This window comes from Mytilus trossulus, chromosome 3 (assembly GCF_036588685.1).
Source record: "Mytilus trossulus isolate FHL-02 chromosome 3, PNRI_Mtr1.1.1.hap1, whole genome shotgun sequence".
In the NCBI taxonomy this organism is placed as follows: Eukaryota; Metazoa; Mollusca; class Bivalvia; order Mytilida; family Mytilidae; genus Mytilus; species Mytilus trossulus.
The window spans coordinates 59,446,644-59,471,742 of record NC_086375.1 but is presented as its reverse complement, the minus strand read 5'-3'; the positions used below and the strand labels follow the sequence as shown (position 1 = coordinate 59,471,742).

General features: G+C 34.6%; 3 protein-coding genes across 3 annotated transcripts; all 3 read left to right on the top strand.

The window, feature by feature from the left end:
- The first annotated feature begins 43 nt into the window (after window positions 1-43).
- Window positions 44-16,129, top strand: LOC134710912 (uncharacterized). Its single transcript, XM_063571330.1, has 9 exons — window positions 44-162; window positions 1,508-1,638; window positions 1,879-2,076; window positions 5,282-5,536; window positions 6,146-6,358; window positions 10,885-11,067; window positions 12,501-12,971; window positions 13,765-13,943; window positions 14,808-16,129. Exons 3-9 carry the CDS (start codon window positions 1,893-1,895, stop codon window positions 16,110-16,112), a joined length of 2,790 nt encoding a protein of 929 aa, XP_063427400.1. The 5' UTR covers window positions 44-162; window positions 1,508-1,638; window positions 1,879-1,892; the 3' UTR covers window positions 16,113-16,129.
- Window positions 16,130-22,327: 6,198 nt separating this feature from the next.
- LOC134710911 (uncharacterized) lies at window positions 22,328-23,434 on the top strand. Its single transcript, XM_063571329.1, has one exon. The coding sequence runs from the start codon at window positions 22,328-22,330 to the stop codon at window positions 23,432-23,434; it is 1,107 nt and encodes a 368-aa protein (XP_063427399.1).
- A 921-nt stretch (window positions 23,435-24,355) lies between these two features.
- Window positions 24,356-24,901, top strand: LOC134710910 (uncharacterized). Its single transcript, XM_063571327.1, has one exon. It carries the CDS (start codon window positions 24,356-24,358, stop codon window positions 24,899-24,901), a length of 546 nt encoding a protein of 181 aa, XP_063427397.1.
- The last annotated feature ends 198 nt before the right edge of the window (window positions 24,902-25,099 follow it).

Here is a 25,099-nt window from a genome sequence, read left to right as displayed (position 1 = left end):
AAAATTTCCATTCAGCAGACTGGAGTAACTCTTCGGTAATTTCCAGTTGTTAGGCTACGACAAATCAATAGACCTTGAGTTTCGTTGACTGGCCGCTAATAAAAAAACCGGTTGGAACATGTGGATAGTCAGATTGAGAAGGGAATATTTAATACAGAAAGCGTAAGCATATTTAGTCATACAGAAATATGATTGTTAGATTTAATTCTTTTATGTTTCACGATGAGATGTAATTAAGATAATTATAATGTGTCGTCGTATTATCTGTCATATCTGTATAATCATTGTGCATATTCTATTGGTGGTAATACTTATAACAACTTGGTACATTTATATAAATAAAGTTTTTCATAGAGGTCATTTTAAGGTTCATCATAAGGAATTAACATATAGCCGTGTTTACACCTCACAATTTACTATGATTACAGACAACCTGATATATCTAGGAAAGTTTTAAGGCATGAAAAGAACTAGACATAAAAGTTATATGTAGTCTACGTTTTAGAAAATAACGACATGTAGTAAAAACTTATTTGGATTTTGATGTGCAGTTTTTCCAGTGTGCAGAAGATAGAAAAACAAACAAACACCCGAGTTTCATTTGATACGGTCCACTATGTTACACAGTTGACCCTTGGTTTGCAGATGTGTCGTTTCTTTTAAATCAATACTACTCACAACATGTGTTATATGAGGGGAGATTCTCAAACCTCTTTCGCAACTTTGTTTATTTTGGCACCTTCTAAAGGAACGGAACAAACTCGATGAACAGCAAAATCTAGTAAAATTTATAATTTTGTGAAAATGCATTTAAAATCTAATTGTCTAGTTCATGTTATTCTTTAAAACTTTTGCAGGTACATTATGTTTGTTTGTACTCGTGAGTAAATTTTGTAGTGTAAATACAGCCATATTAGCCAAAAAGTTGTGATGAACCTTAACATTATAAAAGGATCTTTGAATAATAATGTTGTAAGTAATCAATGCATTGCATATTTGAAAATGAATACTATTGCTAAGAAGGTATGATTATATACGGTTCTACATTCTTTCAATATTTGAGCACTGCAGAAAATCCTGTTTTTCTCTGACTGTATATGACGTTAGCAACAGATGACATCTGAACTGTGTACTATAAATATAACAGATCTAGATGCTGTTTTAGATACATGACTGTTTCAGTTGTAATTGGCTTTGAACTAGCGTTTAGTAATTGCAATTACATTCGAATCTGTTCTTTATGTCTCGTAAGTTTTTTACCTAGTTGTTTTTGTATGCCTTGTTCCGATCTGATTTGTCTAACCCTTTTCAGCTTACTTTTATAGTTAGTTCTTATGTTGCACTGTCATTCAGCTGTCCCAAAGTTAGCGTAAGGTGGTTTGGGTGCTCGACAATATTTGTAAACCTGCAACATTATGTATGTGGTCGTCGCATGTTCGGAGCCTGTATTTAGCTTATTGACCTTTATTGTAGATTTTTGTTTATTCTTTCTTAACGTTTGTTTTAGTGTTGTGCTGTTGCACAACTGTTCCAGGTTATGGAGGGTTGTGGTGCCCCATTACATGATTAACCCTACCAGATTCTGTATATTTCTGTACAAAGCAATTTAGCGATTTGTTCATTCAAAGAAACCGGCAGGTTAGCATATTGACTTCCACATTACGTTGGCGTCTAAAAATATAAATGGCATGACCAGTATGCCAGAAAATATATTTTCTAACGATAATATTTGGAAAAAAATTAATGGACATTCATGAGGGAAACATATTTATAAAACAAACCCGAATTACAGTAAGCCTTTTGTTTAGTATTAATTAGTGAATTAATTCCATTTATAAGCACTTCATTGTATTCAATTGCCTAATAATAATTTTGTAGATAGCTAAAATATAATGGACACTGCATGTGACAAGCCAGATGTGGAAAATGAAAATGTAAACAGCAATGAGCATTTATCTATGCTTAGCACAGAAATGACTACAAACTTCCTTTCAACTGCTAACATCAGCGGTGGTGAACATGCTATTGAAATCACAGGCTTGTGTCCTGATGTTTTAATTGAGGAGGAAGACCAAGGTACTCACTTTTTCGATCACCTGGCCAAATTTGCCAAGTGAGCTTTTTTCATCACTTGGCGTCCGTCGTCCCTTAACGTTTAGACAAGTTTCTCCACTGAAACTATATAACCAAGTTTAACCAAACTTGACCACAATCATAATTAGGATAGTAAGTTTAAAGAATATGTTCGATGATCCCGCCTGCCAACAAACATGTCTAACATGGCTTAAATGAGAACATAGGGATAAAATGCAGATTTTGGCTTATATCTCTAAACCAAAAGCATCTAGACCAAAATCTGACAACGGTGAAACTATTCATCCATTTAAGGGGGCTTGCGGGTCTAAGTCATAATTACCATTTGATCCCTTAATGGGTAATTACCCTTTATAGTAGATTTTTAACAATTTTTTGTAATCTCTTACAATATCTTCTCCTCTGAAACTATTGAGATCCATCTGACGAAAAACACTTTTTAAACACTCAGGTGTCTATTTAATTTGATTGAAATGGTTTATGCGAAAGGTTTCAACTCATTAAAAACGCTCAAGCTTAAATATAAAAAATCTATCAAATATGCAAAAAAATGTTATTTTTCATATGTTTTTTGTCAAAAATGAAAGTGGTTGCATCCGTATTCATCCTCAACTTGTTTATATATTATGTATTATCATTAAATACAACTTACATTGCAATATTAAAAATGAACACAAATGCGGCCACTTTCATTTAAGACGTAAACCGTCTTAAATTTAACTAAATTGATAAAATTGTGAAGATTTTAGTAATTTAATATGACTTAGTGATGATAGTACCCGATATATGTGTACTGTATTGTCAAAAACAGCCCATATTTATGTAGCAGAAGTATTCTACTTTCCAGTAAATAACTAAAGGTTTTAACAATTTTGTTAACTGATATATTTTTATAGATAGAGATAAACTGGAAACTGCAATACTGTTCAGTGAAGTAAGATCTACAAATAATGGTAAACATGACCAAAATAGTCAGTTGACCCCTTCAGGAGTTTTTGCCCTATATAGTCAGTTTTTAACAATGTTTAACAATTATCATAGATGTAAATTTTTACAAAATATTTTACACTGCAACTACTGGGCCAAATTCATTATAGATAGAGATAATTGTAGGTAGGAGGAATGTTCAGTCAAGTAAGATCTATAAACACATCAGCATCACCAAACACACAATTTTGTCATGCATCTATCGGTGTCCTTTATTTAATGTGCACACATAGACCAAGGTGAGCGACACATGCTTTGTATAGCCTCTAGTTTGTTTATACTTTTACGAAAAACTTTTGAACCGAGGAACCCCAGTTGTAAAATTGACACATTCTTTCCAAATGTTGACAATTAGAGAGAAAAAAATCATCATGTTAATTACAAATTTGTTTTATTTTTGTTGCCCAATTTGCACATTTGACCACGTCGAATGAAAATTATCATGGAATGTGAACGACATGTGTCAAAAGTGCAACAGAATCTGCTTACCCTAACCGAGAATTTTAAATATCTCGTTTTGGGGGGTAAAAATGGACATGACACTACACTCCAAAACATATAAATTAATCAAGACAAAGAAAGAAAAAACATACAAGACTTACAAAGACCACATGGTACTGGATTGGGACAGACGCAAAAAAATGCGGCGTTCTTTAGCGTATTTTGTGAGATCACAACACCCTCTCCTATATTTCTAGCTCAACAAACATGTAAACAAACGGACAGTATAGAATGCATTATACAATTTATATTTAAGAGATAAATGTTATAAGAAATAATTGTAACAGGATGCCAACAAAGTCTCCCAAACAAAGCTCCCATTGTCCATTATTCGTTTGATTTGTTTAATTGTTCCATACAATAATACATATGGTTTAGGGGTGGGGATCTTGACCGTATACAATTTATACAATTTAGAAAATTTGAGGGGGCGGGCGTGACCCCATGGACTTTACCTATATCTCATTTGATTTGTTTTATTTTCCCATTCAAGAATATATATGGTTTAGGGTTGGGGAACTCGACTGTTTACAAGATAATAGCATATTCTTAAATTAAACGGGGTGGATGTGACCCCCAGGGACTTCTCCTATATTTCATTAGATGTGTTTACTTGTCGCATACAAGAACGTATATGGTTTAGGGGTGGGTATCTTGACCGTTTATATTTTATCGAGCATGAGGGGATAGGGATGACCCCATAAAATCTCCATATATTTCATTTAATGTGTTTTATTGTTCCATTCAAAAATTTATATGGTTTATGGTGGGGATCTTGACCGTTTGAAAGTTTTCAAACAAAAGGGGTGGGGTGACCCCTAATGGCCTACCCTTTTGATTCATTTGATTTGTTTTATTGTCCCATACAAGAATATATATGGTTTAGGGGTGGGGATCTCGACCGTTTACAAGAAAATAGCACATTCTCAAATTGAAAGTGGTAGGATGACCCCAAAGAACTTCCCCTTTATTTCATTTAATTTGTTTACTTGTCCCGTGCAAGGATATATATGGTATTTGGGTGGGGATCTTGACCGTTTACAAGATAATAGTATATTATTAACTTGAAGAGGGGGACTCACCATATATTTCAGATTATTTGCTCTATTGTCCGGTGCTCATTTCTGAAAACTGGGTGTGTCTATCACTTACAGTTTTCAAGTTATAGTCATTTGAAAAATTTAATAAATAAAGTCCCATAGGTTCTACAGTAAACCCCTCCTCTCTTTATCCCCCCCCCCCCCAATAATACACCTTAATAGACCGAAATGCACAAACGAAAGATTGATAGCTCCCTTAGACATATTAGTCTAACATTTTATGAAATCCTAAGTAAATCTGACAAGCAGTTTTGGAGAACCGCTGCGGACAGGTTCATTTTTAAAGTGGCGGAAGAAAAAGAAAAGACGAAGAAGAAAAATAATAAGAACTGAGCAAAAACAATTAGTCTATAACTTTGTTAGGGAGACTTAATTATGGAATGTAAAATGTACGTCAATTATCTGTTATGGTTAGGTAGTAAATACAAAACATAACTCATTTCTTTCATCTACACCCATTGTAACAAATTGACAAAAAGTATAAGTTGTTCCCTTTCGTTACGTGTATCACAAAATATTGATTTTGCATTAAATGTGTATGAACTGTTTCTTTAATGATATCCTTAATAATGTATAATCTGATTTCATTTATAATTTAGTAAAAGATAAAGAAGAAAACAAGACAGAGTATCTGGATGAAATAAGCGATGATGGCATAGAACATTCAGAGATTCAAACAATGGTCGCCTTACCTGCAGAAAGTGAACCTATACCAATTGACCAGAATATGATTGATGCAATTTCAGTCCTGGAAGAAGCTGTTGAAAATCATATTGGTATATTAATATCAAACTCTCATGAAACTTGTAAATTGTACTTTAAAGGTCACATTAATTTAAAAGTGTATTGTACAAGTAAAACTTTAAACCTTAAAAATGCTGAATTTAACTCAGAAATAACACTTTTTTATGATGATTGTATTTCCTTTAAAGGAAAGTATTAATTGTCAAGTTTTAGTATAGAATTGTAAGACTTTCTTGACAAGACACACATTTTATTCTGATATCTCCCTTTAAATAGGTTTAAAAAAAAAGGGTACATTGTATTTAAATCTGACACTGTCATTTCCAGTTAGATTCTCCTGCCCTTATCACTAACTGTTCATGTATATTTCCTCCACCACAAGCTAGAGAAACTGCCTTTCCGTTCAGAACCACGGATTTTGGAGTTGTTTTTTTTGCTCTGTCTTTATATTGCTTTGGGGCATTTTGTGGGGCATTTTGTGGGGTGTTATTGGTCCTTTAATCTTATGGTAATAGTGTTGTCCTATTTCCTTCGACGTGTTGTGTTTAATTAACATTATTCTTTAATCTGCACCCTTTGTAACTGATGTAACAAAATTAAATATGTATAGCCTTTAATGAAGAGTTTCACAAAATATGGATTTTGCACGATACGTGAAAGGACTATTGTTCAAATACATATTCAAAATTTTATAGAGTCTGCTTTATAATATAATTTAGAACAAGATATAAAAGAAAATCAGATAGAGTATCTTGATGAAATAAGCGATGATGGTATAGGGCATTCTGAGATCTGCCAAACAATGATCGCCTTACCAACAGAAATTGAACCTCTACCTAATGACCAGAAAATGATTGAAGAAATATCAGTCTTGGAAGAAGCTGTTGGAAATCCTGTTGGTACAATATTAATGGTCAGCTCTAAGGAAACGGGTACACTATACTAAAGTTTATCATAAACCATAAAAAAAAATAACTTCAGCTTAGAAATTATTAGATTTTTAAGGGGTAATCTGAAAGAAAACCATGCAAAAGGGCCAAGAAGCAATGATATACGAATTCAATATATTTCTTTACAGAAGTTGGTGCATGCATAATCTTAAATGTGACATCAAAAATTTTAAACAGCCGCCTTAGAAAATCAGACTTTTTTTACCATAAAATGGTATTAAAATGATAGCCAAACGTAGGCAACATAACACTTGTGTTGTCTGTGAAGAAAAGTGTTTTATAAACCGAGTTTCAATAAAAACTTGCATGCTTATCATGACAACATACATACTTTGTTCTATAAACTCACAAAAATAGGGTCAAAATACACTTTTGATGATATTAAAGACTAAATCATCCGATAACTAATTTTGAATATTCACCTCAAATTTGCTTATCTTGGCAACAGGGCAATGGCCACCATATGCCATCAGTTGTCCATCAATTCTTCGTTATCTTCACTGGAACGTGAACGAATTATACCAATGGCTTGTAGTTGAAATGGTAATGCGACACAATTATTTTCCCAGAAGTTATGCATCCTACACGAATTGAATATAAGCGAAAACTAATTAAGCGTCGTTTTCGATGTTTGTCAATTTCAACACGACTCAAGAATATTGGTTAAAACTTAAAAGGTGTGTGTTACACCTATTGCAACTCCATAGTATTCAAAGCATCGTCATTGCCGTTATCCAGTAAAAAATGTAGCTATATATTTTTTTCGATTATTTTTATTTGATTTTTCAAAATTGAATGAATTATATTTTATTTGTTGCTCAGTCTTCAGTTTTGAATGCTGTGTTATGTTAACTATTGTTTGTCTTTTGGTCTTTTTCGTTTGTTGTTTTGGTGCGTTATCAGCTTAAATTTTACTTATGAGTTTGAATGTCCCCTTATTACATTTCCCCTCTGTTCAAATATTTGAATTTTAGAAGGACCGACTGATATATTAGAATTTCAAAGGTATGATTTTGAGAAGAATGATAAGGAAAATCTTTACCGGATATTTCTTAACAAAAACAGAAATTAAATGCCTTATAATAATAAGAACGTATGTTCATTCTTCAATGAGTAATAAATGCATTTCGTACTAGCAAATATTCATATGTACATGCACAAATACCATTGAAAATTTGTTTAATTCAGAATTAGTAAATACATTTTAATTGCAGAAATTGCTCACATTAGCTCAAGCAATTAAATGAGTAAATTAAGTATAATTGGCACTTGAAAAGAAAAAAATGATAATACATAAAATTCAAAACGAAAAATCCTTTTTTAAATGGTAAAATCAAAGCCCATGCACATCGAACGAGTGGAAAACAAATGTCATATTCCTGACTTAGTATAACCGTTTGAATTTAATTTACCACAAGTATTGACTTATACTAAATCAAATGATTGTGACACGGATTTAACATGTGATTTTATACATCTCTTATTGTTTTCTTTTCTTTCAATAACTGTTTAATTAATCCTTATAAATCACATAATAATTTACAAAAGAATGTTATGTAATATAAATCAAAACAATTATGAGTTCACTATTGAGATCGAAACTTGTGTACTAAGTAAGCAGTGAAATATAATGTCTATTGAATAGACAATTTTCGAGTTCGATGCATTTCCGTCAAAACCTCTGGTTTTAGTTAACGTCTTTGTGAGTTTAGGGGCGTCGTCACTTCCATTCAAATGTTAAGCGAGTGGTTGGAAAACTAATTTTCTATATTGTACGAATTATTCGACAAATTGAATTCTCAAAATTGACAATCACCATTTCTGTCATAAGGGAATTGTCATTAAGTACCTACAGAACAACCATTATTTCTAGTTTATCCTGCACAATGACGATCACTAAGACGCTTGCTGAACGTAAATAGTGCAGGGATACAGGCGAACCCCTTTATCTGGTAAATGACGTCATAAAGGCGCGTATAATTGACGAGTTTTTTCCGGTGACGGGTGAACTCGAAAGTGGTCTATTATATTAAACATATTCATTTAAGATTGCGTTGAAGTGGAGTTAATTCCAATGAAAACTTTTAGTGTAATTGATGTAAATCATCACAATTGTCAACCATACTGGCATTGTATCAATCAGTACAATTATCCGTCTTTTGAAAGCATTTGAAAAAAGTGTTGCAATCAACTGTAATTTCAATACACATCTCATTTTAGATTTCATTCAAATACTTACACAGCTTATAATACAGCTCTACTTTAACTTGGTATACATGTAATATATTTTTCGATTTAAATGATCAATAGTAGTCTACTATAGATTTTGAATTACAAAGGAACTGTATGCATATCTTAAATCAGCTGTTGACCTTTTTTTTAATACAAGTTCAAGTGATATGCCAAGGTATGCAGTAGGTAATTAAAATGGTTTTTAAATTCATTATTGAATTTTCGCACCATCTTAAGTCCGAGTTGCTCACATAGTTCAAGCATGTCTTGATTAATAAAATGCATACTTATTGTCTTTGTTCTTTGAATATTTTATTAGTATATTTTTTTATCTATAGTTCGAGATTGCATGTTAGTTACGTACGTGCGTTACTATTTGTAACATTCTATGGTGTCTGTCGTTGATGGAATATGTTTGTTGCCGTTCTGCGGTTTACATGTTCTGTCGACTTTTATATTATTTGTTTGTGCGTTTCTCTGTGATGAATGTTCTTGCGTGTGTTTGTGTTGTAGTTTTGTCATGTAGTGTTGTCATCTTTGCGAATGTCATAAAAGCGGGATGTGTGGCTAGCCATAACACCAGGTTCAACCACTATTTTGTCTTAAAATGTCTTGTAAAAAGTCAGGAATATGAAATAAAAAGAAACTTTTTTAAAACGTAAGCCATTTGATTTATTATAACATCAAAACAGTTTTCCTGGCGCATTTATTTTGTTGTCGTATCCATCGCAAACAATCGAAAAGAAACATATTTTTTACTTGTTGTTCACATTTTGACAAATAACTCTTCAAATTATGAATTTGTAGCAATAACAGCATATTTCCATACAATAGCAGCTACAAAAATTTATATTTCGTGTAGCGAGTAACATCGAATTAATATACACCGAAACAAAATGAACTAAAATAATAAGATGACATACTTGGCTTACTATACAGTATATGAGGCTTTGATATTTAACAGGACATACGAAAAATAAACATGATTATGTAATTTTAAATGTATAACAAATGACATCAATAAATAAAGGCAACAGTCGTATACCGCTGTTCAAGACTCATAAATCCATTGACAAAAAAAAATCGGGGTAACAAACTAAAACCGAGGGAAACGCATAAAATATAACTTTGAACTTTTTTGGTTTTATGAATATTTTGATATGAGCGTCATTGATGAGTCTTATGTAGACGAAACGCGCGTCGGCGTACTTAATTATAATCCTGGTAACTTTGATAACTATTTGCATGTAATTGTATGTTTTATGCAGTCAATCATAGCTTACATCAGTGTGACTCTGTATAAATCTCCGTAAAGACAATGCATTAGATACTAGTAACTAAATTCATCTGATATATTTCAGAACAATGCCTTAAATTTTTGCACAACACTCTTCCCCTCGTTTTATAGCATGCAAAAACTAAAGCAATGTCTCATATGCTTACTCTTTAAAAGCAAGAGAGAGCTCTTGACTACATGTGTTTTTAAAAGGTATAATGAAATTATAAAAACTACGCATCTGGGGCTAGTTTCACAAAGCTGTCGAAGGACTTAGACATGTCTTAAGATGGTCATAAGTGGGTTTCGCAAAGTACTCCTTATTTAGAATATCTCTTAAAGTTGATCATAAAGTTAGGACTACACGAGAGCTGTCTTAAGATAGTCATAAATTTATTTATATAGATTACACTTATTTATTATCTTTTCTTATCTTATCATCAATTTTAATTTTCCTGCTAAATCTTTGTAGGTTGAAAGATTATTATGGGTTGCCAACAATCAACCTTCAATGTATTGATTGTAAGCAAGGATGCACCATTTTATCTTAGAACCTTACCATAACCGATACAGTGACAACTTTTAGTATATCTTGGCTAAGATCATCTAAAGACAGATTTGAGACGACGTATGAGATATGCCCATGGGTAGTTATAAGAGGATCATAAGACATGTCCTCAGCTTAATCTTATGACAGGTCTTATGGATGCTTCGTAATACCGACCCCTGGGCATGAACTGTACCAAAGAAGAACAAAACACACCAACATGAATGAATTATAAAAAAGGGTGAACATATTATTTAGGCTAATAACATCTGTTGCCACTTGGACTATTATATTAACTATTAGTGTAATAGTCCCAGGTTGCAATAAAAGAAACATATCTTTATTTTTCAAATTTGTAAAAGTTAAAACCATTTATGCAATATTTTGTACAGGTTATAAAGTGTACACTATTTTTGTACACGACATATACACACCATTCATTTTCTTTTCCAGTCTGTCAGTCTTTTGAAAGCCTCGATGACATCACAAAACTTCTTAAAACCCCGCTGATAACAGATGACGTCCAGGGTCATGTTACATCAAATGAAAATATAGAGTCAGCAGTGAACAATGACACAAGTGGAGGGAAAGACTTATATTATGTTGCTTATGGTAAAAAAGACGAAAATGAAGGCAGTAAGTAAATATTTTCAAACATGAATACATTTTATTTCAATAGGGTCAATTAGCTGGATATACTTACTAGAAGTGTGACGAGACAATATTTATATAGTTTCTGCAATAAAGTGTATCGACATGTTGGAGGTATTTTAATTGCACCTCTTTTAAAACAACCCTTTCTTTTCAGTTTTGTTATGTGCCCAAACTAAGTAAAGTTCATTCTGAATTACATAAAAATAAAAGATGCAATCGCGCCTACACCTTGATAATGTCTTTTCGTTAAATAATAAAAGTTATCTAAATATACGGATGAAATTTACACTAATGAACTGACTTTAAATAGCATATAAATATACGCACGTTCGAGACCAAATAATTGGTTATCAAAATATATAAAGCGATGGATAGCACGAACATAACAGACCAAAAGAAATAAATGTCATCTTTGTCCGGGGAGTTTAAACTAGTATAAAAAGTGTCACATACTTAAGGAATAATGTTTATCAGCAAAGATATCAAGCAAGTCTGCTACGGCAAGTCTGCTATGGCAAGTTGCTAAGAAGGTCAGTATAAAAAGATTAAATGTTCTAATTTGAACTTTCATTGAGTTCGTCATTTTCTATAAACTAACTGTTTATAACAATTCCCGGTGATGAAAAGATTCATTCAAAATATTGAGGGCATTCTTTTCCAATGCCTATGTTTCGATGGCATCAGCCAAACTTTGAACAAGGTATGGCAATATAATGTTTTCGATGCTGTTTAACCTTGTGATATAATTTGCCTTCAAACTATTTTGATTGAAACGCCACCACTGAGTCTTATCTATAAATAAAGCGCATCTAACATGTCTAATGTAATTAATATAAATCCTGCTGTATTTGATAATTTTATGTTTGTTTAAAAACAAATTTGAGAAACTTAGGCTTATAAAGATAAGAATTATATATAACTCTAGGGTTTGAAAACCAATTTGCTAAACCGAATTGAGTTAGCCCCACATGAAGTACATGTAAGCAATTATAGGCAACCTTCTTTTATTTGTTATTATTGCATAGCACTTCAAGGTGTATTTCTAAGATGTTCAGTTGTCATCTTTAGAAATTTTAAGAAATTTAGACTTAATTTGAAAAAATGATGCAACCTGGACTATTTAAAGCTTAGTTCTAAGAGCAACATATGTTGTCCTGTCAAATTTACCCTCATTGTTCAATGACAGTCAAAAATTCTCCTTGTTTGGCGTTCAAAATGAACAATTGATGTGTATTAAAGTCGAATTGGTGGAGCTACTTTTTTTGTTTAAATCGTCACCAAAAGTACTCAGAGTTAGCAGGATTAAAATATGAATAAATACTGATAATTCATCATAAAACGCTATGTGAATATTTCCTACTGACTTTTCATTTGGTCATTTGTGCTTAATCATATTACTTTATATGTTTATGCAGCTTCTGGTGCGGACGAAGAGAAAGAAACTGGATCCGACTATTCTGAGATACCAAGTGAACCAGGTGAACCAATTGAAGTTGAATCCACTTCGAGTAGCATTACTTTAGCTTGGAGTGAACCACTAAATGGTTCAAATAGCATCGATAATTATGAAATCAAATACAAGGAACGCAACACAGAAACTGCTAGATGGATACCAGTAGTCACAGAAACAAAAAGGCGAACAACTACAGTTCCAGACTTAAAATGTGGAACGGAATATGATTTTAAGATACGAGCGGTGAATCAGGATGGTGAAGAGGGTCCATTTAGTAAACCGGTCAAATTCTCTACCAATATATCGTTAGGCAAATCTATTCAGACTTGCGCTAAAAAGATTAAAGATGGAAATCCAACAATTTTCAAACTTCCACTTCATCAACCAAAAAGTTCAACCAATCACGCTGCCAAAACACGAAAATGTACATTTGGTAAGTATCATTGTAATTCAAGTGAATTTTGATTTTCATACATGTTCTATATTGATCTTAGAATTATTCTTTAAAAAAAGAGTGAAAATAGGATTTCCCTTGATATCAATAATTATTGACTTAATTGTTTAGGCATAAATTATGATGTTGGTCTTCTCCTTTTAAATCGTTATACATTTTTTTAAGCCGGGCCTTATTTAGCTTACTAAACGGTATTGGTTTTTGTGTATTGTTTTATACCGTATGGTAACATAAAGTTGTTCATATACCGAAAATCCCCTTGTTTGATTTATTTTTTAAAAAGTTGTTTATATCCTTATGCTTTGGTCTTTGTTGGATAAATGTCTCACTGGCAATGTTACCACATCTCCTTTTTATAAGGTCAACATATTGGATAAGAAGTCAATATTGAATAAGAGGTCACTTTTGCATGAGAGATTCACAAGAAGTTTTATTAGAATAAAGTACTCGAGTAATTGGAAGTTTTACGAAAGGAACCGCCGAATTCGTTCAATTGCTGATTTAAAATATAGTGTTTTATTGATAAGACTTCTGACGTTATTTTCAAACTCTCTAAAAAAAAAACTAATACATTTACGTGGTTCAAAATAAAGTGTCCCAAATTGTTGATGATAATACAGTAGCATTGGTGTCTATAATCATATGCACAATGTAAATATAACGCACTATATATGAACTTTCATATACTTTTTCAGTTTTTCATTTAGACGTGCTATTGCGAACAACGTATACTTTCTATGTGGTTTAAGCTTGAGATGATTTTGTCTTGTAGGACGAAAAAGGGTTAGAAGTGTTGAAAAAACGATAATGTTAGTGGGTGCCACCGGATCTGGGAAGAGCACATTGATAGATGGCATGATAAACTATATTACTGACGTATCGTGGGATGACGATTTCCGTTTTACTTTAGTTGATTTAACCGATGAAGAGAAGAAAAGACTTAAAAATCAGGTAAACCACAAGTATAAAACATCATAGATATAAACATATTAAGATGTGGTATATTTGTAAATGAGACAACTCTCCAAACTATATAGAAGTTGACAACAATACCTTTGCCCTACAAGAATGCGCAAAACACATACCGCATAGTTAATTATAAATAGTCCCTAAATGACATGTGTAAAACATATTCAAACGAACTGCCTGGTTTCTGTAAAAAAAAACATGAACGAAATACAAATATGAATTTAGGAATGAAATTCCGTCCAATTTACATTTTTTTCTTATGTGAATTGACCAGGCTTAAATCATTATTGCATGAACTTTACACAATCAATAACCAATTGAATTTAGTCTATAGACATTTTATTTATTGTTGAAGAAGGAATATGTTCAGAATTGGTTCTAAAATGTTTCTTTCTTATTACAACATGTATCTCCTCCGTAATTACATGACTTTTTTTGCTTAAAAATCAAGCAACATGGTAAACGTTATAAAGATTTCTGGTCTAAAAACCTTTATTAAAGTCTCAGATTAACAAGTCATTTACCTCTTAGTGTATCTTAAATACTAATCCTTTTCTTTCCGACTAAATGTCGTTCAATTTGTTTTTTTTTAAAGCCTCTTGCTTTAATTTCAATTTGAAATTGTCAAATATTATTTTCTTCTTCTTCGTGAATATGCATGACATATGTTACTGATATATAAGTGGAATAATCAGAACGCCATTACTTTTATTTGAAATTAAGGGCTTCAATCAGACAAAATCTTTTTTTTTGCTGTTCGTAGAAATGTGAGATCAAATGGAAGAAAAAAAGAGTTGTATTCACTCTTATTCATTTCAATTTTTGATTATTTACTTAATTTTGCAGGCTGATTCCCAAACCGAATGGATAACATGCTATGCAGTGCATACAATGGACGGCAGTAAAATTGATTACAATCTTAACATAATTGACACACCTGGATTTGGAGATACTCGTGGTATCGTCCGGGATAAAGCTATCGTCGACCAAATTCGAGAATTCTTTACATCTCCAGGGGATCAGGGAATCAGATTTTTGGATGCAGTCTGTTTTGTTACACAAGCGCCTCTCGCTAGACTCACACCTCCACAGCGTTATATCTTTGATGCTATTTTGTCTGTATTTGGTCAAGACATAGCTAATAATATATATGTATTAATTACGTTTGCAGATGGAAATGCACCACCAGTAAGAGATGCGCTGAATGCTGCATGTGTCCCCTTTCAAGGTTCTTTTAAATTTAATAATTCTGCACTCTTTGCTTCTAGTCAAAACTCAGATGAGGCCAAATTTGGATCTCTGTTTTGGAAAATGGGTCAACAGAGTTTCAAAATATTTTTTGACGAACTTAAGTTGGTGGAGTCCAAAAGTTTACAGCTGACTACTGAGGTTCTGGAACTGCGGAAAAACTTAGAAGCTACTGTTCAAGGATTGCAGCCTCAGATTTCCGAAGGCATGAACAAGCTAAATACGATCCGACAGGAACGAGCAGTTTTAAAGAGACACAAAACAGACATTGAAGCTAATAGAAATTTTATTTATGAAGTCGATGAAATTCATATGAGAAAAATAGATTTGCAACCAGGACGTTATGTAACCAATTGCCTAAATTGCAACAGAACATGTCATTACCCTTGTCGTATTCCAGATGATGACAATAAAAGAAACTGTCGTGCTATGCATAGAGGCTTGTGTACAGTATGTCCCAAAGAATGTCACTGGAGCGTCCATAAAAATAACTCTTTTCGGATTGAAACCTATAATATCAAAGTCAAGAAAACATATGAAGAACTCAAACGAAAATATGAAATAGCACAACAAGAGGAACAGAAGCACCGGTCTGTTTTGGGGAAAGTTAAGAATGCATTTACTTCTCTAGGTAGCAAGGTAATGAAAATGGTACATGATGTACGTGGCTATCTCAACAAACTGAACGAAATTGCACTTAGACCTAATCCACTGAGTGACATTGATTACATAGACTTGCTCATAGAAAGTGAGAAAAATGAAAGAAAGTACGGATGGGAAAATAGAGTTAAGCTTTTCAAGAAAATGCGAGAAGAGTCGGAACTGGTGGCCAAAACGTCAAATGTAAACTTTAGACCATGGGGCGAAGACGAAGATATCATCAATGATGAACCAGAAAGCTAATAAAGTATCTTCAATTAACTTTTTAGAATGAACTTTTACATTGTATTTTCAACAAAGGTATATGAATAAAATATATTGTCCATGTCACTTTCAGTTGTTTCATGTCGTATAAAACATCACAAATCAAAACAAAACAGAAGTGAAAACCATGAAAAAATTCACCTGCTTTGTTAGTTTTTATGTTGAACGACTGAAGTGTTACTTCAAGCACTGCAGAAATTTTATATTAATCGCTTAGCTCCATAACAATGGGAAAAAGGTCAATGATATTATTAGGATGAACACGATCAACAAAAGAAGGACGAAAGATACCAGAGGGACAGTCAAACTCATAAATAGACAAAAAAACTGACAACGCCATGGCTAAAAATGAAAAATACAACCAGACAAACAATAGTACACATGACACAACATAGAAAACTAACGAATAAGCAACACGAACCCCACCAAAAACTAGGGGTGATCTCGGGTGCTCCGGAAGGTTAAGAAGATTCTGCTTCATATGTGGCACCCGTCGTGTTGTTTATGTGATAACACATCAGGTAATAGTATAATTTAGGAGGTCACATTCATGAAAGGGAAGGGGATTGTAGTTGTGACGTAAGGAACATATCCGATATCATTTGTGAAACGGTTATTCCATAACGGTTAACCAACTCGTGATGGCGTCCGTAAAACTTACGAAGGGATGATTTCAACTTCAGCATTTAGAACTCTTTGTTTAAAGCTTCCTTGTGCGCAGCAACCTTCTATAAAAAAAAATCATGATAGGCAATGCAAGCACTGGAATATGGGAATATCGAATCAATTGGGAGATATATACCCCGTGTGCAGGTGAAGCTGGAATGTTGCTACTTAGAAATGGGAATTAAACAATTGGAAAGCTGAAATCATCTATTTTGTCGTAAAATTTTGTTTTCAAACCACCCTCATTGTCAATTTCTACATGTTAGTCAAGATATGAGGCCGACTTAACTGTATCTGTAGTATCCTTCATCTCTAGTTCGATGGGATAGATGCGCTCGACATTTTCACCAAATTTTGAATTGTTTAGTGAAATATCATCATCTTTATAGCGGAAAGTAGAGTTAAAGTATATTGCTTACTTCTTAAGAAATTTCTGTATGATGTCAGCCTCATAACAATACAGAAACCTCGGACCTTTTGATAACACATTTCGTAAGGAAGTGTTATTAACAATGTTGAGGTCACCGGTAATAACGTGGCCAGCCGGATTATATGTGAATTGGGAACTAGCACACTTGCAACTGGGAGGTGTAGACTTGAAGTCGTCAATATTGAGATCCTGTAAAACCTGTTTGTAATTGAAAATTTTAGTTGCTATAGGTATACGAAATGATTGGTACAGACTGATCTTTTAAATAAGGAGGTATTTTCGATTGAACTAATTTATGATGAAGGTCATTCATTGAAGGATATTGCACAAGTTGACTCCATCGGGACCTCGGTTTGCAAATGAAAGATTAAGGAAAGATCTTTTCTCTTTTTCATCTTTTCCAATGCGGACTGGATTGAAAAGTCTGTGACTTGCAATATCCGAAATTATAGATGCATGTTTGTATTGGTTTGAATGGGGGTTTGCAAGTGGTTTCCAAACATAAATTGAACAGAGAATGAAGTTTAGAAAGTGGTAATGAATAAAATTTCGTGCGAATGTGATGAATATCTAACGGCTTTTTATATAAATGGCAGCAAGTCATTAATAGAGACATCATGCAGAGTAAGTGATATATAATGACGATGACCATGACTGCGTCTGCTTTGAGGAGTAGAGTTGAATATAGTTATCAAAGGTACCAGGATTATAATTTAGTACGCCAGACGCGCGTTTCGTCTACATAAGACTCATCAGTGACGCTCATATCAAAATATTTATAAAGCCAAACAATTAAAAAGTTGAAGAGCATTGAGGATCAAAAATTCCGAAAAGTTGTGCCAAATACGGCTAAGGTAATCTATGCCTGGGATAAGAAAATCCTTAGTTTTTGGAAAAAAATCATAGTTTTGTAACAGGAAATTTATTAAAATGACCACATTATTGATATTCATTTCAACACCGAAGTGTTGACTACTGGGCTGGTGATACCCTCGGGGACGAAACGTCCACCAGCAGTGGCATCGACCCAGTGGTGTAAATAGTTATCAAAGGTACCAGGATTATAATTTAGTACGCCAGACGCGCGTTTCGTCTACATAAGACTCATCAGTGACGCTCATATCAAAAAAATTATAAAGCCAAACAATTAAAAAGTTGAAGAGCATTGAGGATCAAAAATTCCGAAAAGTTGTGCCAAATACGGCTAAGGTAATCTATGCCTGGGATAAGAAAATCCGTAGTTTTTGGAAAAAAAATCATAGTTTTGTAACAGGAAATTTATTAAAATGACCACATTATTGATATTCATGTCAACACCGAAGTGTTGACTACTGGGCTGGTGATACCCTCGGGGACGAAACGTCCACCATCAGTGGCATCGACCCAGTGGTGTAAATAGTTATCAAAGGTACCAGGATTATAATTTAGTTCGCCAGACGCGCGTTTCGTCTACATAAGACTCATCAGTGACGCTCATATAAAAAAAAATAAAAAGCCAAACAATTAAAAAGTTGAAGAGCATTGAGGATCAAAAATTCCGAAAAGTTGTGCCAAATACGGCTAAGGTAATCTATGCCTGGGATAAGAAAATCCTTAGTTTTTGGAAAAAAATCATAGTTTTGTAACAGGAAATTTATTAAAATGACCACATTATTGATATTCATGTCAACACCGAAGTGTTGACTACTGGGCTGGTGATACCCTCGGGGACGAAACGTCCACCAGCAGTGGCATCGACCCAGTGGTGTAAATAGTTATCAAAGGTACCAGGATTATAATTTAGTACGCCAGACGCGCGTTTCGTCTACATAAGACTCATCAGTGACGCTCATATAGAAAAAATTATAAAGCCAAACAATTAAAAAGTTGAAGAGCTTTGAGGATCAAATTTCCGAAAAGTTGTGCCAAATACGGCTAAGGTAATTGTTGTGAATTAGTTATAGTTACTTTATACTCTTTTATTTGTTTAACGTTTTACCGCCATTTTACGTAACAATAGGCCCGCAACGTCGTCACTTTTTGGACCTTTTGGATTATAGCTCTTCATCTTTTATATAAGGTTTGGATTTCAAATATTTTGGCCTCGAGCATCACTGAAGAGACATGAATTGTCGAAATGCGCATCTGGTGCAAGAAAATTGGTACCGTTAATTGTATTACTACCACTGGGTCGATGCCTCTGCTGGTGGACTATTAGTCCCCGAGGGTATCACCAGCCCAGTAGCCAGTACTTCGGTACTGGCATGAAAATACGGATTTTTTGTGTTATTAAAATTTGCTGTTACAAAATATTATAAATTATTATAAATTAAGGAATGTATCTCCCTCATGCAAAGCTCTGATTCCTTTCACGGATTTGGCTATACTTTTTGGACCTTTTGGATTATAGCTCTTCATCTTTTATATAAGGTTTGGATTTCAAATATTTTGGCCTCGAGCATCACTGAAGAGACATGAATTGTCGAAATGCGCATCTGGTGCAAGAAAATTGGTACCGTTAATTGTATTACTACCACTGGGTCGATGCCTCTGCTGGTGGACTATTAGTCCCCGAGGGTATCACCAGCCCAGTAGCCAGTACTTCGGTACTGGCATGAAAATACGGATTTTTTGTGTTATTAAAATTTGCGGTTACAAAATATTATAAATTATTATAAATTAAGGAATGTATCTCCCTCATGCAAAGCTCTGATTCCTTTCACGGATTTGGCTATACTTTTTGGACCTTTTGGATTATAGCTCTTCATCTTTTATATAAGGTTTGGATTTCAAATATTTTGGCCTCGAGCATCACTGAAGAGACATGAATTGTCGAAATGCGCATCTGGTGCAAGAAAATTGGTACCGTTAATTGTATTACTACCACTGGGTCGATGCCTCTGCTGGTGGACTATTAGTCCCCGAGGGTATCACCAGCCCAGTAGCCAGTACTTCGGTACTGGCATGAAAATACGGATTTTTTGTGTTATTAAAATTTGCTGTTACAAAATATTATAAATTATTATAAATTAAGGAATGTATCTCCCTCATGCAAAGCTCTGATTCCTTTCACGGATTTGGCTATACTTTTTGGACCTTTTGGATTATAGCTCTTCATCTTTTATATAAGGTTTGGATTTCAAATATTTTGGCCTCGAGCATCACTGAAGAGACATGAATTGTCGAAATGCGCATCTGGTGCAAGAAAATTGGTACCGTTAATTGTATTACTACCACTGGGTCGATGCCTCTGCTGGTGGACTATTAGTCCCCGAGGGTATCACCAGCCCAGTAGCCAGTACTTCGGTACTGGCATGAAAATACGGATTTTTTGTGTTATTAAAATTTGCTGTTACAAAATATTATAAATTATTATAAATTAAGGAATGTATCTCCCTCATGCAAAGCTCTGATTCCTTTCACGGATTTGGCTATACTTTTTGGACCTTTTGGATTATAGCTCTTCATCTTTTATATAAGGTTTGGATTTCAAATATTTTGGCCTCGAGCATCACTGAAGAGACATGAATTGTCGAAATGCGCATCTGGTGCAAGAAAATTGGTACCGTTAATTGTATTACTACCACTGGGTCGATGCCTCTGCTGGTGGACTATTAGTCCCCGAGGGTATCACCAGCCCAGTAGCCAGTACTTCGGTACTGGCATGAAAATACGGATTTTTTGTGTTATTAAAATTTGCTGTTACAAAATATTATAAATTATTATAAATTAAGGAATGTATCTCCCTCATGCAAAGCTCTGATTCCTTTCACGGATTTGGCTATACTTTTTGGACCTTTTGGATTATAGCTCTTCATCTTTTATATAAGGTTTGGATTTCAAATATTTTGGCCTCGAGCATCACTGAAGAGACATGAATTGTCGAAATGCGCATCTGGTGCAAGAAAATTGGTACCGTTAATTGTATTACTACCACTGGGTCGATGCCTCTGCTGGTGGACTATTAGTCCCCGAGGGTATCACCAGCCCAGTAGCCAGTACTTCGGTACTGGCATGAAAATACGGATTTTTTTGTGTTATTAAAATTTGCTGTTACAAAATATTATAAATTATTATAAATTAAGGAATGTATCTCCCTCATGCAAAGCTTTGATTCCTTTCACGGATTTGGCTATACTTTTTGGACCTTTTGGATTATAGCTCTTCATCTTTTATATAAGGTTTGGATTTCAAATATTTTGGCCTCGAGCATCACTGAAGAGACATGAATTGTCGAAATGCGCATCTGGTGCAAGAAAATTGGTACCGTTAATTGTATTACTACCACTGGGTCGATGCCTCTGCTGGTGGACTATTAGTCCCCGAGGGTATCACCAGCCCAGTAGCCAGTACTTCGGTACTGGCATGAAAATACGGATTTTTTGTGTTATTAAAATTTGCTGTTACAAAATATTATAAATTATTATAAATTAAGGAATGTATCTCCCTCATGCAAAGCTCTGATTCCTTTCACGGATTTGGCTATACTTTTTGGACCTTTTGGATTATAGCTCTTCATCTTTTATATAAGGTTTGGATTTCAAATATTTTGGCCTCGAGCATCACTGAAGAGACATGAATTGTCGAAATGCGCATCTGGTGCAAGAAAATTGGTACCGTTAATTGTATTACTACCACTGGGTCGATGCCTCTGCTGGTGGACTATTAGTCCCCGAGGGTATCACCAGCCCAGTAGCCAGTACTTCGGTACTGGCATGAAAATACGGATTTTTTGTGTTATTAAAATTTGCTGTTACAAAATATTATAAATTATTATAAATTAAGGAATGTATCTCCCTCATGCAAAGCTCTGATTCCTTTCACGGATTTGGCTATACTTTTTGGACCTTTTGGATTATAGCTCTTCATCTTTTATATAAGGTTTGGATTTCAAATATTTTGGCCTCGAGCATCACTGAAGAGACATGAATTGTCGAAATGCGCATCTGGTGCAAGAAAATTGGTACCGTTAATTGTATTGCCGACGTCTCTCTTGTATATATTAGACTAGTAAAGCTTACGAACATTGAAGACGCTTTTGTGTTTACTATTATCGATACGTCCAAAACATTGGTGCCGTGACAAAAACAGAAGAATACGAAAGATTAGTACCGCGAAGATGAAGACCAGACGAGCTGGACATCGGGGAGTTCTTACAAAGTTACTGAAGAAAGTGGAACCGAGTTCCGAGGAACTTTTACAGGAATATGACGTTAGTGAACTTTCAACCATTCGAGGACTTGGTGTGAAGAAGCAGGAAACGATCGATCAACTGAACGAGAAGATTGTGGAGGAACTATCGGAAGAGGAAGTGAGCGAAGAAATAGAAGAAGCCGACAGATACACATATGACATAGAAATGAGTGTAACTAAACTATCCAAAATCATGACGGAATCGGAAATCACAGTCAAACAGTCAAGTAAGTCATTGCTTAACCCAAATGCACACGAGTTTATTAATTACACAAATCATCAAGAAAGACAGCCACAGCCCAGTTTCATGCACGCAAATACATCAGCGTCCGTTTTTTCAAACTCCAGCATGTACCACAAACTTCCCAAATTAAATTTACCAACGTTCGGTGGGAATATGTTAGAATGGCAACCCTTTTGGGATTCGTTTAGTGCTGCCGTACACGATAACCTGTCTTTAAACGATGTACAGAAATTTAATTACTTGAAATCTCAACTGTTCGGAGAAGCCACCCAATGCATAGCAGGTCTACAAATAACTAACACAAATTACCTACAAGCATTACATGTACTGAAACAAAGATTCGGTCAACCACATAAGATAGTACAGACATACATGCAGAGTTTAATCAGCCTTCCTAGTCCAACGTCAAATATTACACATTTGAAAAAATTCTACGACAGTATGGAAAACTACATCCGTGGCCTTGAAAGTATAGGGGAGTCTCACGAGTCGTTCGGAAGCCTTTTAGTGCCCATAATATTAAATAAATTACCTGGGAATATACGAGAAAACATGGTACGTGCCCACGGAGGCGACCACTGGAATTTGCCGTCGTTACGGCAAGCTATTCAACATGAGATAACGATTAAGGAAGCGGGTCAGTCGGTAAACGGTGATGATATAGAGCCAAATTACACACCCACATCAGCATTCTTTACGGGTACAAATCGCAACTACGTAAATCAGAAAGGGAAAAGAGACATAACAAAGAAGCCGTGCATCTTTTGTCAAGGAGTTCACGCCCTATAAGCTTGTAAAACTGTTACGGAAATTGAAGCTCGAAAACGCATTGTTAAGGAGAAACAGGCATGTTTCAATTGCTTAGGAAATCACAGAGTTGCCGATTGCAAATCCGATAAAACTTGTAAAAATTGTAATAAACGACACCATACCAGTATTTGTTCAAAGAATGAATCACACCTGTATACCAAGTCTAAAGATAGCAGTACATCAAAACCAGATACCGATGCCGCAGTCGCAAGTATGCATTCATCCACATCATCAGTTAGATCGCAGGTATTGTTGAAAACCGCGATAGCGCCTATCACGTATGACAAGACACATTTTAACACCGCCAATATACTATTCGACGAAGGAGCCCAGCGAAGCTTTATCACTCAAGAGATGGCCGATTTATTGAACCTGAGACCACACAGGCCTAGGAAAGAAGCGATAACGATATCCGGTTTCGGTGAATCCAACAAGAAGGTTAGAAATTTACAAATTGCTACTATCTGTATAAAAGGTCTAACGAATACACTTATCCCTATTGAAGTTCTTATAGTACCACAGATTGCTTATCCGATACATACTTACGCAAGGAACCAGTCGAGTTTTCAGCATTTAAATGGATTGAAGTTAGCCCACCCAGCTTTACAGGACGAGGATTTTGATATATCAGTCTTAGTTGGCGCCGATTATTATTGGGATATAGTTGGAGACAGAGTAATTACAGGTTTCGGACCAACCGCTGTACAGTCCAAAGTTGGATACTTGCTATCAGGACCTATTCAATTGAACACTAACAGTAATAATCAATCAACGTCATCTATTATGAACATTTTGACCCCACACAGACTAGAAGAATGTGAAATACATAAATTTTGGGAAATCGAATCCATAGGAACAGAAACAGACAGCGAAGTGAAAGCGAAAACAGACTAACAAGAAATGACCACTTACCAAGAGAATAACATTCATTTAAAAGACAATAGGTACATCGCCAAGTTCCCATGGAAACAGGAACATCCGGAGTTGCCGAGCAACGAGATGATAGCCAGAAAGAGAGCATATAACGTGATAAACCGACTTGCTAAAGAACCAGAGATGCTTAAGATATACGGTAACATAATCAACGACCAAGAAATTCGAGGTTTTATAGAGAAGGTTGAGACCCCGGATGTGACTACTAATCGAATACATTATATTCCGCACCACCCAGTGAAAAAAGATTCATCGACTACACCGATACGTATAGTATATGATTGCAGTTGTCGTCAAGATTCAGAATCACCCAGCTTAAATGATTGCCTTTCTTCTACACCGCCGCAGCTTAATAAGCTAACAGATATTCTTACAAGATTCCGCTACGGGAAATACGCCTTAACAACTGATATTGAGAAAGCATTCCTCCAAATTGGACTAGACGAAGAAGACCGCGATTCCACCCGATTTTTCTGGCTTAGAGATCCAAGCAACCCCAAGAGTGAGCTTTAGACTTACAGATTCAAGGTAATTTTATTCGGAGCGACATGTTCGCCATTTATTCTAAACGCTACATTATTGAAACATTTGTCAACGGTTACAAGTGCTACAGCTGAGATACTCAAGCGAGATTTGTATGTAGACAACGTACTTACAAGTGTTAATACGGAAGAAGCCGCCTTAAATTTCTTTGAAGAATCTAGAGAACTC

What these genes read in the sequence shown, in the direction of transcription:
- LOC134710911 (XM_063571329.1), top strand. Translation starts at nt 22,328, where the DNA reads ATGAAGACCAGACGAGCTGGACATCGGGGAGTTCTTACAAAGTTACTG.
- LOC134710912 (XM_063571330.1), top strand. Translation starts at nt 1,893, where the DNA reads ATGGACACTGCATGTGACAAGCCAGATGTGGAAAATGAAAATGTAAAC. An exon ending in GGTCAGCTCTAAGGAAACGG is followed by an intron (nt 6,359 to 10,884) that starts GTACACTATACT and finishes TTTCTTTTCCAG; the next exon opens with TCTGTCAGTCTTTTGAAAGC. An exon ending in AACACGAAAATGTACATTTG is followed by an intron (nt 12,972 to 13,764) that starts GTAAGTATCATT and finishes TTTGTCTTGTAG; the next exon opens with GACGAAAAAGGGTTAGAAGT.
- LOC134710910 (XM_063571327.1), top strand. Translation starts at nt 24,356, where the DNA reads ATGACCACTTACCAAGAGAATAACATTCATTTAAAAGACAATAGGTAC.